This window comes from Eschrichtius robustus, chromosome 5, assembly GCF_028021215.1.
Source record: "Eschrichtius robustus isolate mEscRob2 chromosome 5, mEscRob2.pri, whole genome shotgun sequence".
Lineage (NCBI taxonomy): Eukaryota > Metazoa > Chordata > Mammalia > Artiodactyla > Eschrichtiidae > Eschrichtius > Eschrichtius robustus.
This window is the reverse complement of record NC_090828.1, coordinates 72,589,882-72,609,085: the sequence shown is the minus strand read 5'-3', so window position 1 is coordinate 72,609,085 and position 19,204 is coordinate 72,589,882. Positions and strand designations below refer to the sequence as shown.

Genomic DNA, 19,204 nt, shown 5'->3' with positions numbered 1-19,204 from the left:
GCCACACGGCGCGGCCAAAAAAAAAGTTGAACTCCTGATTTATTATCTTCAACAACAACATTAAAACAAACAAACAAAAAAACAACAATCTTCCAAGCCCATATGACTTCAGAGTGGATTCTACCACACTTTTAGAGAAGAAATATTATCAATTTGATGCAAACTCTTCCCTAAAAAAGGTTCTTAAGAAGGAAGGACTGGTCAATTGTGTCAATTCTTCCGAGAGGTTGAGTGAGATGAGAACAGAAAAGTGACACTGGTGTGGACTGAGATATACATAAAAGACAAGGAAAAGGAGAAAGCACATACAACTATGTATTTTGAGAAGTTTGGTTATAAAGTAAGGCAGAAAACAGAGTAATTGCCAGAAGAGTGTTTGGGGTGAAAGAGGGAAGGGGTTTTGGTATGTATTATTTTTTAAGACGGGAGATACTATGAGCATGCTTTTATACTAATGGACATGATCCAATAAATACAGAAAAATTAATGATACTGTATAGGAGGAATGGGGTCCTTGAAAAGTTTTTTGCAATCTTTAAAAAGAATTGATAAGTATTTGCTTTTGTGACAGAAATCTTTCTGTTTTGTGATATCGTCTTGAGTTAAGCATTTATTTTATTTGGTTTAACTTATATTATTACATACAATAGTATATCAAAAGAGATTTGTAGTAAGTACATGAGCTACTAGATGCACTAATGAAATACTATTTTATTCAGAAGAAAAGAACCATTGAAGTTGGAATAAAGCTCATGTATAGGTATCAGAAATTTATTATAATACAAAGGTGGGGAGATATGGAAGGGGGGCTATCACCAGATGAGCTGAAATGGATAGATAATTGGCTCATAATTTAACATGTGCCCCAACCTCTTTTTAGTGTACCTTCCTGTGATGCAGAAGCTGAGCAGCTAAAAAGTATATTTACCAGTCTCTCTTGCAGCCAGGATTCTGGATATAATTTAGATTCTGCCAATCAGATGTATTTGGCACTGAGTTAAGCTGGCAGATTGGCAGTACATGAGGTATCCTTTTTGCTGGTGCAGATCTAGCAGGCAGCACAGAACAGCCCTGGAGCCTGTTATGTCAGTGGTTCTTGATGACTGGATTGCAGCTGAGGTGGTATGATCCATGGAGCCATCAGTTAGAACAATGGTGCCCTGACTGAACTAGAGGTAATTTCCTTAAGCAGGTCAATTCAACAGTAATGCTCTGAAATCACTCATAGGGGTCAGGGGTCAGCTCCTCAATAATTTTATAAGTGCCTGATTCCCTGTATTAAATCTTTCTGTTTAAAATAGCATCAGTGGTTTATGTTATCTCTAGTTGAACTCACTGATACACCAAATAACAATCTCAACTGGTGATAGTTCCAAAACCAAAAAGGCAATTCAGTCTATCACAACTGGCCTGGTATCTGATAACCATATACTTTTCAAAGTAATATTAAATGAGAGATAAGTGAAATCTCAAAAATATATATGCATAACCTTGGAGGTAGAGGACAATTTCTTAGACAAAAAGCATAACCATAAATAAAAATATTGATAAATCTGCCGACATTAAAATTGGAAGTTCTTTTCATCAAAAGACAGTGTAGAAAAAAAAAGACACACCATGTGGGAAAAGCTATCTCCCACAAAGATAACTGAAAGAAGGACCAGCATCCAAAATATAAAAAGAACTCACAAATCTATAAGAAAAAGATACACAACCCAATAGAAATATGCACCAAAGCCCTAAACAATCACTTCAAAAGAGAGGAAACCCAAAAAGCTATAAACTTATTAAAAGGCACCTTAATGAACACTACTTCATATTCATGGACAAAAATCAAAAAGTCTGGCAATGAAAAGTGTCAACATGAATGATAAGCATCAGGAATTATAATACACAGCTGATGAGAAAATAAATTGGTACTACTGGTAAAGCTGAAGACATGTTCAAAAACTTATGCATATGCATTAGGATTCATGTACAATGATGGTCATAACATTGTAATTGGCAAAAGTTGGAAACAACTCTAATATTTACCAAGAGTATTTACATGGATGTATAGTCCATTCAAATGCAACATGCAAAAAGATAAATGACCCTTTTACACTTTAAAATGTATTCTTCCTCCACATTTCTCATTACATCACCCTTCTCCCAGTTATCCAAGTCATGTCAGGGCTTCTCTCTCTCAATCTCTCTCTCAACATCACTTTGCCCAAATCCAGTCATTATATCCCATAAGAATCTACTCCCAAAATATCTCTGGAACCTTGTTTCTTTCTCCATCTCCAATAACTCCTTAATTTTGGCCCTTATCATTTCTCACCCAGATAAATTTAAGTACCTTCTAATGGTCTTCTTTGCCTCTAGTCCCATCCTCATTGCAAACTGATGCTCTACATGCTGCTAGAGCTACCATTTTCAAAGCATTAAAATCCTTCCACTTGATCAAGTATGAATAAAAATAAAGGTTACAACTTGCTAGGCACCTATTCTACGTCAGGCATTATCTCATTTATCATTATAAAATGGGTATCATATTTATTTTATAGATGAGGTAACCGAAGTTCAGAAAGGGGTAATGTACTCAAATTCACATAGCTAATAAGTGGACAAGCCAAGATTCAATTTCAGGGCCTTTCAATTGCAAAGTCCTTGCTTTTAATCAATACATCATTCTGTCTAAACCCTTAAACATGGTGCATGAAGTTCTAAATAATCTGACCTTAACCTACTCCCCAGCTTGATCTCCTGTCCCTTTGTTCCATTTAGCCATAGCAGATACTGGCTATCCATTCTCTCCTTATTCCTTACTAATAACCTCTATTTTCTTCAGGATGGCAATATGCTCAGCTAAAAACTAATTTTCCTGGCCTTCCTTGAAGCTGAGATTACCATTCATATAGTTCCGACAAAAGAGATACTAAGTGGAAATCTCTGGATGGGGTTTCTGGGAAAGCTCTTTAAAAGGGGTCAAAGTAAGCTGGCATACAACTTTTGCCCTCTTCTACTCCACCTTTTTCCTTCCTGGAAAACAGGGCTGTAGGTGGATCAGCCTTCTAAATCCATGAGATAAGACACGTGAGCATGAAAATCCCATACCTCAGAAGACAGGATATAAAATTAGGAGCCCAGGTCTGTGATGGCATCACCCACCTCAGAACTGCGGATCTATGGACTGGTACGTGTATTTGCCATGTGTTCCTATTCATAGTTAATCATTGTCGTAACTAACACATACCCTAAGTTGAGGCCTGACTGATCAACTTGCGATTTCCTCAATCTACCATGATTTGGCACAGCTCTACAGAGGAAGGCCTGCAATTAAGATACATGTGTAATTCAGTCTCTAACTTTAAAAGAAAAGTAGGCATACCCCAGCTTTAATGAGAGAAGTTTTAAACACTTTCTCTGTTTTCTACATGCAGCATTTTACAAGTTTTGTTTGAAGGGTTCTACCTCAAAAATGGACTGAAAACCACTGGTCTATGGCACAGTTTAACTATCACTGAAATTTCTCAAAGTTCTATGCTTTGTTTGTATTAGGTCAAATGACCACAAATCTCGAACAAATCCACTCTGTAAAGTTTAATTTTGGAACTATGCTGAAATACTATTCTTTCAGCTTTCACTCAGAGGTAATATGTTAAATAGTGTCTGAATACGTATAAAATTGGCATATAGGATATTGTGTATCATGTGGCCTTTTATACAAAGGTTCTGGTGGTATATTCCCCAAACCACTCAGAGCCAGGAAAAAGTTCATTTTTCTCTGAGGAAATGATGTTCACTAGCACTAGTATGTGAGCCACGTAGCCCACTATGTTTTCTTTTTATGCTTAACAGCTAATTAGTTAAGTTTTTTGTTCAACATCTGTGGCTTTCCTTGGCTAACACTTTTATACTTTTTAGAGCCTATCTTTTAAAATTTTAGTTAATTGTTTTGTTTATTGTGCCAACATATTTATTGAAAGCTGTCCAAAATTATTGTTTAGAAGTAGGCAAGTTATTTTTTAAAAATCATACTTTAAAGGGAAAAGAAGTATAACTCTTCTAAGACCGACAAGACCCACTATATGCAGAGAGCCTTAGATTAATCAATCTTTATTGCAGTGTTATTTTCTATCCAAGTTACTGTTATAAAATTAAAGGTGTGTTGTGAGAGACAGTCCTCCAAGGTCCCTGCATGTTGTTGCTGGGTATGCCAAGAATGCAAGGTCTTGACCACTCTTTAAAACTGGGCCATTTCGCAGGATTGCAGTGAGCAACCTTGATGGATGAGGTGACATTTCCTTCCAGACAAAGAGCGGCTTTGCTTTCATTTACTATAAAAGCAGCGGGTTGCCTAAGCCGTGACACAACCCCACTATATGCATAAGATTCAACTGGGCCCCTCTGTGTTGCCCCTGTGGGACTTGGGAGACATGGGGAGCCAATGCCAACATGATGTTTATGCTATTTGCTATGCTATAGTAATAACATCTCTGACCTAGGAGTCTCACGTCTTCTACCAGCATCATAATAGTAACAGTAGGTATGTATACTTCCAGACCCTGACAAGGTGTTGATTCAAAAGAAATTAGTTGATCGTTCAAAGTTCAAAAGTAGGCTTGAATTAAATCCTTTGTAACTCAGAGGAATTCCTACAGGAATATCATTAATGAAGATGACAGAGAAAGGCCAATTAAAATAACTGTTTAAAACAAAAGAATGTCCTCAAAGGGACTATTAAAGAACTGGTGAGGTTTTGACATTTTACAGATGAAAATTCTTTTTTGTTGTTTCTATACATCAAAAACATTGAGGAGATTCAAATTGTTTAAAATAAAGAGGCTAGGCCCATTATCACTCTATAATTTTACTTTTAAAAGGAGAAAATTACAGACAATGACTAGGCCAAAAACAATGAATCAAATAAGAGAAGACAGGAAAATATGATAGACTGAATTATGCAGGACAACTAAGCATTCTCCAAGCATTGTAAGGCTCTACTTTAAACATAAACCACAACACTGCGAATGTTAAAAACAAAAAATCATTTTCTTAGAAAGTGAAAAAAACTCATGCTGTAGGTACTAAAGGTATAATGTGTTAATAAGTGATATATTTTGGAACAAACATTGAAATAAACTATAGTTTCATTCAATTTAAGTATCTCCACATAAAAACTCAACCACCTATTTTACTTGCAAATAAATGATGAAAACTAATTCCTTTCTAGATAAGGAAATTTCTGATGTTATTCAGCAACTAAGCATACCCACCCTTCTGCAACTCTCAACTACCACTAACAAAAAATAGCACCCAACATGTGACTACTCTGAATCATAAGCAATTCAAATGTCACTAATTCAGAAAACTAAGTGAGAAATAGGTGGTAGCAAAGGGTCCAGAAAACTCAAGGCTCTGTACTCAAGGACTGAAAGCTTCAACATTAAAAAAAAAGGACATTTCCCTAGAAATATTATATATTTTAAATACAAATTCACAAGTAAATACAAAGTAAGACAGCAGATGGGAGGAACACAATGAAAGGAGCTGACACAAATGAAAGGAGAAGAGTTATAAAAAGCACGAAAGAATAATTACAAAAGTACAGCTGTGTGCAATCATTTAGACAAAGAAACTTAAGGTAATGCCAACCATGGTATCACTATTTTTGAACACAGCATATCATCAAAGGCATTCATCATTTTATATATAGCCGTCATTTCATACACAAGGGAAATGTGGATGAAGTTGTTAAATGAATGCCTTAACCAAGATTGTACAAGGTGAGGGAGAACAGGAATTTTATTTATTTATTTTTAAAATGTAATAGTATTTTATTTTAGTTATTTTATGATCACTAAGAAAATGTTAGAAAATTGTTCTGATAAAATGACAAAATGATATCCTTGTCATTCCATTGATTGAAAAAAAATCAGAATAATTCAATAAATATATATTTGACAATTTGCTAGGGTATTTTGTCAGCAAACATTCCATATTTATGTATTTCATTTACCCAAAATTATAAATCTAATTTTGAAAAAGTAAAATATCATTTAGTTCTAATGCTTATATGAAATAATCTATAAGATAAAATATATTTAAGATTAAAAATCTTCCTAGTGATAAAGGAATAAGTTAATCAAGTTTAGGTTAAAAAGAAAAAAAAAAAAAGAATGTATTCTACCAAATACCCAAACATATGTTTGGGCAAAAAGTGATTTTGAGGGGTAAATAAAAATACCTTCCACATAAAACTAAAATTGAGGATATTTTCACTACTGAAATTAAGTTCCCTTTTTAGCAGTATAAACTTCATTCATGTTTAAGAAAAATTTGTCAAATATCTTAAAATATTTTTCAAAATATTTAAAACTTTAAAAATATTTTCCATCAGGTAAATGATATGCCTGAGTATACATCTTGTGAACTAGGGTAGCTGGGGTTTGGTGAAGGTCATTTCGAATACTGGAAGCAAATTTAGGGCAAAGGGTCCATGGCATTGGGACCTTATCTTACCATCAAGGATTCCTTTATATTTCTTCACTCCCTCATGGGCCTATTGTTTTAAAAGAGTTTGCATGTATTAATTTATTAATTAAAATGGTCAAAGGAAGATATTAAGATGAAACTCTCAAAGCTTCTAAAAATCATAGAAAACATGGAATAAGCAGTGTTACTCCAGTGTGTTGATAAAATACAGAAAAAGCAGAGACTAAATGTTTAACCTAGCCACTGTTCAACAGATCAACAGAGGTAATGAGAACATTTTATTCAGAGTTCAATAAAACACTATGAATGCAAATTAGTAAAAGGATGGCATTCTAAAATTGAGCTAATAAAGGGTATTCACCACATGGGTTGATTGTAGAGCTAAGTGAAGCAGCTCCAGTGGAAAGGCCGCCTTTTGAAACTGATGAAGCCACAGAAGGTATAGAAGATGAAGTCGGTGTAGCAGAGGAGGCTGTTGAGGATGGTAACCGTTCTCCAGACTCCATATCTGTGGGAGGGAGACAAATGTTAATTTACAGTATTAAATAGTGGAATTAAGCAAAAGAATGAAACATATTTAAAATAAGTCAAACTTCTAGGAATACTTTTTTAAGATATGAAATAAGTTTAGAAATACATGTTCTTCAGAGAGATAAAATATGAAATAAATAAAAATAATATAATTTAAAATACCAGTTTATGAAGTAAGCTTAATGTTAAGTATACCAAATCGTCTTCTAATAGACTTGCAGAATATTCTTATATAAAAAAATAATAATAGTCATTTGAATACAGTAACTTCATACAACTGTGTGTTGCCATAACTTTAGGAAAATTAGCATATTAACTTCTTATTCTTCTTAAATCACCTCATGATCTATTCACTTACATCATAATACCCACATTATCTTAATGAATCAAGAAGATACTACCACATTTGAGTGAACTGTAACCCTGTCTTCTAAATCCGGATAGCAATATAGTTGTAGGTCTTAAACATCCATGAATCTGACCTGGTAATCCCCAATACAGTGAGTCCCACCCCAAAAAGACAAATACATTTTAGAGTTTATACTAGAGTCTAGTCTGAACTATGGTCTCAAAATGGCTTTAGTATGATCCATTTATAATGACTTAACCACCTCTAAGCATCTGTATTAATTTGCTTAGCTATTTTGGGTACAACCTTACATGGGTCTTATTGTAATAGTTTATGTTGATATTAAAAATCTAGAATGGAAATGGATGAAGGAGTCAAAAGGTACAAACTTCCCATTATAAAACAAGTAAGTCATAGGATGTAATGGGCCGCATAGTGACTATTGTTAATAATACTTTATTGTACATTTGAAAGTTGCTAAGAGAGTAGATCTTAAAAGTTTTCATCACAAGGAAAAAAATTTGTAACTGTGTGGTGATGGATATTAACTTTTTGTGGTGTTCATTTCACAATACATACAAATATCGATCATTACGTTGTACACCTGAAACTAATATAATGTTATATGTCAATTATATCTCAATAAATTTTTAAAATCTAGAATAGGTTATGGTCATTTTAATATTCTACATACACTAATACCACAATTAAGCAAGGAAACTGTAAAGCTCACAGTTGCTTTAAAGAGTACACATATATAGGAAGAGACAAAAAAATACACTACTCACCCATAAATGAACTTATGATCAATCACAAGTAAACTTTCATCATTCAAATAATCTAATCACAAAAAGATTTTTGCATGCAATTCTATAGCCAATTCACATAATTACTATATGTTTTCTAAGGAAAATAATTTCATTTCATTTAAAAATATTGGCCATTTAACACATGAAAAGATGCTCATCATTGTTAATTATTAGAGAAATGTATATAAAAACTACAATGAGGTACTACCTCACGCCAGTCAGAATGGCCATCATTAAAAAGTCTACAAATAACAAATGCTGGAGAGGGTGTGGACAAAAGGGAACCCTCCTACACTGTTGGTGGGAATGTAAATTGGTGCAGCCACTATGGAAAACAGTATGGAGGTTCCTCAGAAAACTAAAAATAGAACTACCATATGATCCAGCAATCCCACTCCTGGGCATATATCTGGACAAAACTATAATTTGAAATGATACATGCACCCCTATGTTCATAGCAGCACTATTTATGATAGCCAAGACATGGAAACAACCTAAATGTCTATCGACAGATGAATGAATAAAGAAGATGTGGTATACATATACAGTGGAATATTACTCAGCCATAAAAAAGAATGAAATAATGCCATTTGCAGCAACATGGATGGACCTAGAGCTTATCAAACTAAGTGAAGTAAGTCAGAAAGAGAAAGGTAAATACCATATGATATCCCTTATATGTAGAATCTAAGATATGACACACATGAACTTATCTATGAAACAGAAACAGAGATAAAGAACAGACTTGTGGTTGCAGGGCATGGGGGAGCGGGAGGGATGAGTTGGGAGTTTGTGATTAGGAGATGCAAACTATTACACATATAATGGATAAACAACAAGGTCCTACTGTATAGCACAGGGAACTATATTCAATATCCTGTAATAAACAATGGAAAAGAATATGAAAAAGAATACATATACATGTATAACTGAATCACTTTGCTGTATAGCAGAAATTAACACAACATTGCAAATCAACTATACTTCAATAAAATAAATTTTAAAAAATAAAGTAAAATATTGGTCAATTAAAAAAATGCAAGATTAATGTTTAAATAATTGAGAATCCATATGGTATGTAGATGATTTTTCTAAGATAGATACATATGAAAAAGGTAATCTCAGGTTGACACAATAGCATCATTAACAGGGCAGTTTCAATGAGTTTTCCAATCACCGACAATTCAAAAACTTCTCTTCATATTCTGACATTGTTGTCAATCACCTCCAAAGATAATGAACTGCTATAACAAGTATGCCCATAATCTTAAAGAATTTTTCTTTCTCTTTATCAGTGTTCAATATGGAGAGGCGTAGTTGGTACTGATGGCTACATGGAACTGATGCCTAAAAGGCAGATTTTGGGTCATCAAACAGTTACTAATAAGCTTTGAGACACACGGCTGTCTGACAGCAAGGTCCATGGCTGACAACTTCCTCTATAAACTATCTTCACCAGCAAGTCTCATTTCACTAAGTACAAAACACATATATTTACAAAAAAAAAAAAACCCAAAACATAGATTGAGTTTACAGGAAAAGGCTGTTTTAAAAAATTTAGAGCTGGTAACCTTACTGTCTCAAAGATTTCTAAAATGTACTATTTAAATGTATTTTGGGGGCTTCTCAATGATTTTATTTTTCATTTTGTTAATTAAAAATTTTTTTAAATTGATGTAAGATTGACCTACAACACCGTGTGAATACTAGGTGCATGACATAGTGATTCAATATTTCTATACATTACAAAATGATCACCATGATAAGTCAGTTACCATCTGTCACCATACAAAGATATTACAATATTATTGACTATATTCCCCATGCTGTACATTTCATTCTTGTGACTCATTTATTTTGTAACTGGAAGTTAGTAAATGTATTATTTTTTTTTTAAATAATGAAAGGGTTTTTTAAAAAAAAATTTGCCTTTGTACTCCACAGCAGAAGTAATTTGGGACATAATATAGATAAGCACTTTAGCTGAGTACCTGGCATATAAAAGCTCAATGAATGAAAGTCATTGCTTTTTATAGGATAGTAGGTTATGAGCTCTTGGTATATTTCTTTCTGTTGATATAAATTCACCCAAGACTAAAACAAGGAATACTCAGAAGGCATAATGAGCAGTCTCTACATATTGCTCACTGGAGATTACTCTTCCTGGAAATATTTATTAAAATAAAAAATATACATGTACTTGGATCTACCAATCTACTTTTAAGACTCTATTCTATAGAAATAAAGTACCAATAGTTCCTTTATTTAACACTGTTTAAAGGTAAAATAAAATTGAAACCTGGCAGTACAAAAGAGTAGAACTAGAGCTAGTAGTATGAGGTTGGGGGCCTTTTTCAGTTTCAGTAAAAGTGCAGTTTTCTCATTTATTCTTGTTGTTCTTACTGTTCATTTAAGTGGGAAAAGTTTATCTCTTTTTTAAAAAACATGCTTATGCAGCCATTTTCCTTAGAAGTTCTATTATATACATTATTCATATATTCTTTTATTTCAACTGTTTTAATCTTAGATATATATTTCTAGCCAGTATTCCTCTCATACATAAAGTACTTTTTTCTTACACTGGCCTTAAGTTAAAACTTTTTTTCTCATGTTTTAATAGGTATTTCTTAGTTCCAGTAACTCAAAATTTGGTCAACTATTCCATGTTCATCTTATAGATATCTTTCTTTTCATTTTAAAGAAATGTAACAAATCCACTCTAGCCTTTGCTACTCTAGAATGAAGATTGTTTTATGCTTGCATTAACAAGGATTGGCTTATCAAGTTTTTCTTTTTAAGTTAAATATTATTGAATTCAGATTTTATTTACTATTGTTCCCTACTAAGCTTAACTCTGGAAAGAATCCTAGCCACCAATTTGCAAGTTAAAAGGTAGGAAGGCAATGCCTTTGTAACAGTGAATAATTCACAAAACAATCATTGGCTTGCCATATTGTAAGAACTATTCAAGGGAGAAAGTTTAAAATACATGTGCACCAAAGGATGCTAAAAGCAGTAGGTGAAAGTCTGAGTAGAAACAAGGGATTTGCATAGTCTCAAAGTATCCCCTTTAAGATATTTACTAATTAAAAAGGGCAAAAGAGTAACACCACAGTGGAGAAACTGTATCACCAATAATAAAACATATTGATATCATGTATCCTCTGATGCGCTCAGTAGAGCATATCACCTCTGTGGTATTCTTCCCAATAACATATAACCTCCATGGAATCATGAGAAAACATCAGACAAACCCAAACTGAGAGACCATATACAAAATAATTGACTAGTATTCATCAAGTATAAAGGTCATGAAAAAAAGGAAAGACTGAGGAACTGCCATAGGTTGAAGACTAAGGAGATACAACAACTAAATAATGTGGGATCAGATTGGATTTTGGAACAGAAGGACATTAATGGAAAAACTGGTAAAATTCATAAAAGGTATGTAGTTTATGGTTAATAGTATTGTACCAATGTAAATTTTCTGATTTTTCAATTTTAATAATTGTACTATGGTTATATAAATTAATAACATTAGGGAAAGCTGGGTAAAAAATATAGGTGAATACTATGTATTTGCTTTTTAACTGTTTTTAAAGTCTAAAATTATTTCAAAATAAAAAGTAAAGAAAAGAAAAAACAAAGTCTGGCATACAGTAAGCACTTAAAAAATATATATATATACATGCATTGGGATTGAAGAGTATAAACTTAGACCCTGAAGAAATGAAGATAGAGATTACATTGTATCAGTAAGACACTTGATAATAGATGTTATCTGGGTTTAAAAACTGTATCTGAACCTTATTAGCTATGACCTTATAAATTATGTAACTTCAGTGAACTTCCAGTTTCCTCATGAGTAGTATGAAGGTATAACTGGGAAGGTTAAATGAGATAATGCATATAAAGTTCTGAATACCTGGCATTCAATAATTGTCAGCAATTGTTTTTAATAAGTGAATGTCTGTGCATATAATTATCCATGGGTATGTGTGGCAGTAAAAGGTATTTTTAGATTATTCATTTCAAGTAAATATTTCTGACTCACATCTATTTATAGGTTATATGTATATGCATAGCATGTTTGACATTTTTTACCCAGATAAGTTATGATAGGAATTTAAAATAGGGAGATTGGGATTGACACATATACACTACTGATACTATGTATAAAATAGACAACTGATGGAAACATACTGTATACACAGTGAACTCTAATGCACTGTGGTGTCCTAAATGGGAGGGAACTCCAAAAGGAAGGGGATATATGTATATGTATGGCTGATTCATTTTGCTGTGCAGTAGAAGCTAACACAACATTGTAAAGCAACTATATTCAAATAAAAATTTAAAAAGAAAGATTTAAAATAAATGCCTCGGGACTTCCCTGGTGGCGCAGTGGTTAAGAATCCGTCTGCCAATGCAGGGACATGGATTCGATCCCTGGTCCGGGAAGAACCGACATGCCGCAGAGCAACTAAGCCCATGCGTCACAACTACTGAGCCTGCACTCTACAGCCAGCGAGCCACAACTACTGAGCCCGCGTGCCACAACTACTGAAGCCCGTGCACCTAGAGCCCGTGCTCCGCAACAAGAGAAGCCACCGCAATGAGAAGCCCGGGCACCGCAACAAAGAGTAGCCCCCACTCACCGCAACTAGAGAAAAGCCCCAGCAACGAAGACCCAATGCAGCCAAAAGATAAATAAATAAAATAAAATATTTTTTAAAAAATTTTTAAAAATGCCTCACAATTGTATAAGTACAAATGGCAAGGTGTTTTACCTCAAAACTTTCCAAAAAACCTGGAGCACAAATATAAATGAAAATTAACATATTAATTTTCAGTTGAAAAAATTTACTCTGTGATCACCAGTTACTATTCATCATTCAAGCATACTACATAAAAGTTGGCAGAAATCCATTTATTCAAACCATCTCAGAAAAATACATTCATTAAAATAAAAATAGTATCCAAGAACCACCTATTCCCAGATTTCGGTTCTGGCCAAAGCATCCAGATCTGATACTTACACTCCTGTAATAGCCTCTCATTCTGACTCTGTGTGTTAAGAATATCACCTTCATCGCACGTTCCAAACAAACACCATCCAACCAATTCTTTGTGGCCAAAACCAGCCCAGACACAAGATAAAAATGAACAGACTGTAAGAACATGATCCCAACCACAACACACTCACCTATGGGAGAATATCAATTAGTAGGTATGTCTTTTAGCTTAAGGCCATTCATGAGAGGATATTTTCTAATGTATAACTTCAGAATTTTCTTATTTACAAAGCTAATCAGGTAGGGTAAAGATTACTACAACTGAAAATTAACATATAACACTACAGTAAAAAAAGTTGTTGATGTGAATGGGTGAAAAATGTGCCATGATGAAGGGATTCTAAATGATTTGATCCATTAGAGATCTTTCCCATGGTCTGAAGCAGTAGTTCTTAACCAGAGGTGATGCTGTAATACCCCCTCATCTACTAGGAAACATTTGACAATGTCTGGGAACAGCTTTGATTGTCATAACTGAGAAGGTGCTACTGGTATCACATAGAAAGAGTCCAGGCAGGGATGGTGCTAAACATCCTACAATTCACAGGACATTCCCACACAGAGATAATTACCTGGCCCAGAATGTTAGTAGTGCTAAGGTTGAGAAATTCTGATCTAAAGTATCAAAAACTGTATTACTTGGAATTCAATCAACCAAAACTTTCTGTTAAGTGGAAGTTCTTTATAATTATTATAAGATATTTCAAGCTGATTTATTGCCACTGCAATAAATGATAAAATTATATTCAACTTATCTTTATCAGCATACCGCCAGAGTTTATTATTTTACATTTTGTCCTAATTGTTTAAAATTGATTATGTATAATATACAATTAATTCACATCATAATGTTCGCGCACACTGGGTAACATGAATTTACTGTATTTTACTGAGATGATATTTACCTATAACAATTCTGAGAACAGACAAAAATCAGAATTACCACAAACAACTTCTTCCCTGCATGATGATTTTATATATGCCAAAAAAATTCAATGATCAGTTGTTAATGATAATACTAATCAAATTCACACATATCAAATGTTCCTTTTTCTGTAAACATAGAGCTTATGAACACTGACAGCTGCTAGGTGTAAACCTGAACAGGTGCAAATAGGGACGGGCACGACAAGTTGGCTCCAAAACATAAACAACATCAGCTGCCCTCTGTTTCACCTGCATGAATCCTTTAAAAGTATAGCTATAGAATAGATTGAAGATTCAGAAAGTAAATATATAAATAGACAGATATTTCTCCTGCAAGGAGTTTTCTTAGAATGTCTTTATCTTTGCTAACAATACCAAAGATTCTCTGTGGGAGCTCAAAGCACAAAAGTAGATTTGGTAAATGCTCACTTTTCCTTACAATATAACCTCACGTGAAAAACAATAATTGGGAAGAATATCATGAGACAGTCACTATGCTGCTTCTTTTGCTTTAGCAGGATCACTAACAGTAGAGCTTTATAAATCAATTATTTTCTCAAAGTTCTGACAAAGGCTTTTACATAACTATTTTAAAAATAACTTACAGGAAACTGAACATTTGGATAAACAATACTTCAAAATATTACGTAGCAAAACAAAAACAAAAAACAAGCAACAAACAAAAATTTTTCTGTTAAAGGATTTAGAGAAATAGGAGATGAGGCAGAAATACCTTATTAGACAATGAACAAAATTATTTTCTGAATATTTTTGAAGGAAAATGATTCTATTTATAACATTTTTTTTACCTACATTTTCAGAAATAGTTATTTCAACTCATTAAGTATAATATATTGTGGTTTAAAATAAGAATATGTGAAAGGGATCAATTTCCTTTGCTGCTTGACACATTTTTAACTACTACGGTAAACAGTCAAGCAATTACATCCCCAAACAAAAGTGGGCTGGCAATCAGGTGCTCTGGTTGCAGCCTGTGAGCTGGAGTAAGTCTCTGACAATACCTCTACATAATAGTTTCCTTATCAGAAAAATGATGGGATTGAATTAAACTAGCCCTCAAATCCATATCAATTTGATGAAAAAGAACAAAACAACCAAAAACCTTCACATTGCATTAACATATTTAACAATTTAATTCCTCATTTCCCTTATCCTCCCTACCACTTGCCTTCGTTCTATCTTCAAATGTATGTCATTCTAAATTACAGATTTCTGTTAAATCTTTAAAGATTTACTCTTGTTTTATTATACCTCAAGAGACTTGATGATGAGAAAATTAGCCAAGAGTAAAGCACTGATTTTCATACTGCTCAGTAAATATCTACTCAGGGAGTAAACTTTTCCATCCAAAGGATTAAGTATTCCTTTGCAGTGAGCTATCTGTGAGGAAGAGGTTATCCTAAGATATAAAAAAAGATATAAAAGAATATTAAAGAAATATTTGAACAAGATTTAACATATACAGATCAACTAAACTGTAGGTAGAGTCTGTGAATTTACATACTGATGAGAATTAACAATTTCTAGAAAGGATAGAAATGTTAGAAGGATCAAAAGAGAGACAATGTCTGATTAATTGATCCTTTCACCTACAAATGCAAGGGATCCCAAAGAACAAGCAAAAAGACCCAAATCTTTGCTTAACTAAGAAACACAATTACAATTAACTGAAATTTCTAAGACATTTCTGGATAGTAACTGAGGCGGATAAGTAACAGATTGAGAAAATAAAACAGGGTAACAAACCGAAATCAAGTAACTCTATGTAAAATATCTACATATACTCAGAAGTCAAGGAAAGAAAGATGCCAAGTACTACATGACTTATAAACTAGAATAAAAACTCCCTTTCAATGGGGAAGAAGCAGAGCTAACCTAACAGGGAAAACAGCACACTTCTTAAAGAACAAAATGAGCCTAAAAGTTTATGAACACCAACGCAGAAATATTTTTATCCTGGTCACCTTAACTCTATCTAATATTATCACTCTCCTGTTCAAAAGTCTTCAATTTATCCATATCACACATATGGGTAAAGATATACGTGAAGAATATTTATTACAACATATTAACAGCAAAGACTTTTAAAAACAAAAAATTCCATCAGTAAGAAACTGTTAAATTATGGTACTATGCAGTTGTTACCAAAGAATGAAGTAGATCTAGACTAGCTAATCTGCTGAATGAAAAGAGTAAAGTGAGGAAGAATAGAAATAGCAAGATCTCATGTGTGAAAAAGAAAAAAAGGGATATGTTCTCATGAATGTATGCTCAGAATATTTCTGGAAAAATATATAAGACACTGGCAACTGTGTTTCCTTCTAGGTAAAGAGACTAGGGAATTAATCTAGGATGTGAGAATTCTTTTTCACTATATATCTTTTTCTTTTTTTTTAACCACTTGAATGATTTACAATGTGCTAGTATTAATGACAGTTAAACTAATTTTTAAAAAAGATTTCTACAGGTTTGTTATTGCAAGAAATTATCTTTCAGAATGTTGTGCAGAAGTCCCAGTTCAAGATGGTGACATAAGAAAATCCCAAACTCACCTCCTCCCACAGCCACACTGAGCCTACCGCTATATATGGAAGAATTTCCTTTCAAAAAAACCTGAAGTCTGGGTGAATGATGACTACACATTGGGCAAACAAGAAGAAAAACACATCAAGGAGGGTAGGAGAGGCTGGGATGCAACCCCAACCATAAACCCCACCATTGGTGCAGCAACCCACAAGGCAGAAGGAACTCAAAACCTGGAGCTTCTTCCTGAGGAGCTAAGGGTTCAAAACCCACATCGGGCATCCCATACGCTTGAGACATGAGCCCCTAAAAAAAATCTAACTTTGAAAACCAGTAGGGCTCCTGTCTCGAGACCCACAAGACTGTAGAGATCTGAGAAAGCCCTCTGAAAGAACTCACATGCTCGGACCCCGGGGCCCAGCTAAGAGGCCGTGTATGGTGTTCAGACTTAAAAAATGAAGGAGGCTCTCACCTGAGGGGCAGACACCTAATTTAACGCACACATCTAGGAGAGTGCTGGAACACTCACCAGGGATGCAAGCTGCATCTTCGCATTTTCCCTTTGCTGTGCTCCAGAGCACCAGTATCTCCAGGAAGGTGCCCCAATTTTGGTGGGTGTCATCTAGGGGACACCTCTACATCACCTGGTTCTGGTGGCCAGTAGGGCTTATGCTTGTGGGTCCCACAGGACTATAACCCATGAAGAAAGAGTTCTTAAATAGCTACCACCTCTAGGGCACAGCAAGAGACAACAGACCGAGGAGCTCAGTCTTTCTCTGAAGGCCTATTAGCTAATCATCATGCCTGTGGACTGAGGGGCAGGCTTCTAAATAAACACGCATCTGGGGGCTGACTGTAATCCTTTCCAGACACCTCAGAGGGCAGGGCTTATCTTCGTGTTTATCCTCTGCCATGCTTCACAATGTCAGTGTCTCCTGGAGGGGAACATTACAAATGTCTGATGCCCTGGATTTTATGTCTGGTGGCCTAGTTTTTGCAGCTATCACCCAGGGAACACCCTTTATCACCTGGCTCTGGTGGCTGGGGGGAGGAGGTGAACATGTGTGTGGAGGAGGTTGCATTTTTGCAGCCTATGGGACTGTGGCAGAGACGTTTCTGGACAGGCTACCATCACCATGGCACTATGCAGACAGTGAAATGAGGCACACCCCCCAGTCTTTCTGTAAGAAGGCCTCAGTGCTTGTCCTGAAACTCTGGCCTGAGGGGCAGACTTCAGGTCTGGCACATATTTAGTGGCCTACAGACCTGCTCTCAAGGAATGTAAGCTGTGGATACCATCTTGGCACTCTCCCACTGCCTTACTCCAGCTTGCTGGTAAAACCCAGAAAAGAGCTTATATACTCATCTGGAGGTCTGACTTTTGTGATTGCTGCCCAGGAGACACCTCCAGATCACCTGGCTTTAGTGGCAAGCAGGGCTTATATTTGTTCTCCCACAGGACTGTATATATTTGCATACTTATAAAAGCGGATGTCTGAGGGTCTAGGTGCTGAGATCCTCCCCTTTAGGACAGTGACAGATCTTAGAACATTCTCAACTGCTGGGAGCTATTAAAAATAGGCTATTTGGACAAGCACAAAGGTTGGAGAGAAAACCAAGAGCTGAGGCAGTGTTGAATAACAAAGTTCATCTCATACTAGAGGCCCCTCCTTCAAGAATGGGAGAGGTGGTTGTTTCACCTACTATATAGAAACCAACACAGAGGGTCAAGCAAAATGAAGAAACTGAGGAATATGTCCCAAATGAAAGAATAAGATAAAACCTGAGAGGGAAAAAAGCATAAAATCAGAGATAAGTAATGCATGTGATAAAGAGTTTAAAGTAATAGTCATACTGATACTCACTGAACTGGGGAGAAGAATTAACTCAGTGAGAACTTCAACAAAGAGATGGAAAATATAAGAAAGTACCAAACAGAAGTCACGGAGCTGAAGAATACAAGAACTGAAATGAAATATACACAGGGTGGGGGTGTGGGGGGAGGAGGTGCAACAGTAGACTAGATGAAGCAGAAGAAAGAATCAATCAACTTGAAGACAAGCCTGTGAAACTCACCCAATCAAAGCAGCAAAACAAACAAGAAAACAAAAAGAAAAACAATGAAGATAGCTTAAGGGACTTATGGGACAACATCAAATGGACTAACACTCACATGATATGAATCCCAGAAGGATAAGAGGGAGAGAAAACTTATTTGAAGAAATAATGGCTGAAAAATTCCTAACCTGGGAAAGGAACAGATATCCATATCCAGGAAGTACAGAGAGTTCCAAATAAGAGGAACCTAAAGAGACCCACACCAAGACACATTATAACTAAATATTAAAAGTTAAAGGCAAGGAGAGAATATTAAAAGCATCAAGAGAAAAACAATTTCATGAACAAGGGAACTGCCATAAGACTATAAGGAGATTTTTCAGCAGAAACTTTGCAGGCCAGAAAGGAGTGACAGGATATATTCAAAGTGC

General features: G+C 34.8%; 1 protein-coding gene across 16 annotated transcripts in view; it reads right to left on the bottom strand.

Annotated features, from left to right (window-relative positions):
- Positions 1 to 19,204, bottom strand: part of BAZ2B (bromodomain adjacent to zinc finger domain 2B) — a 383,609-nt gene that overhangs the window by 121,463 nt on the left and 242,942 nt on the right. For all 16 annotated transcript variants that reach the window (XM_068545042.1, XM_068545028.1, XM_068545035.1 and 13 more), the window contains one exon: positions 6,842 to 6,988. In XM_068545042.1, coding sequence (XP_068401143.1) covers positions 6,842 to 6,986 — 145 coding nt within the window. In that variant the 5' untranslated portion in view covers positions 6,987 to 6,988. The remainder of the gene's footprint in view (positions 1 to 6,841; positions 6,989 to 19,204) is intronic.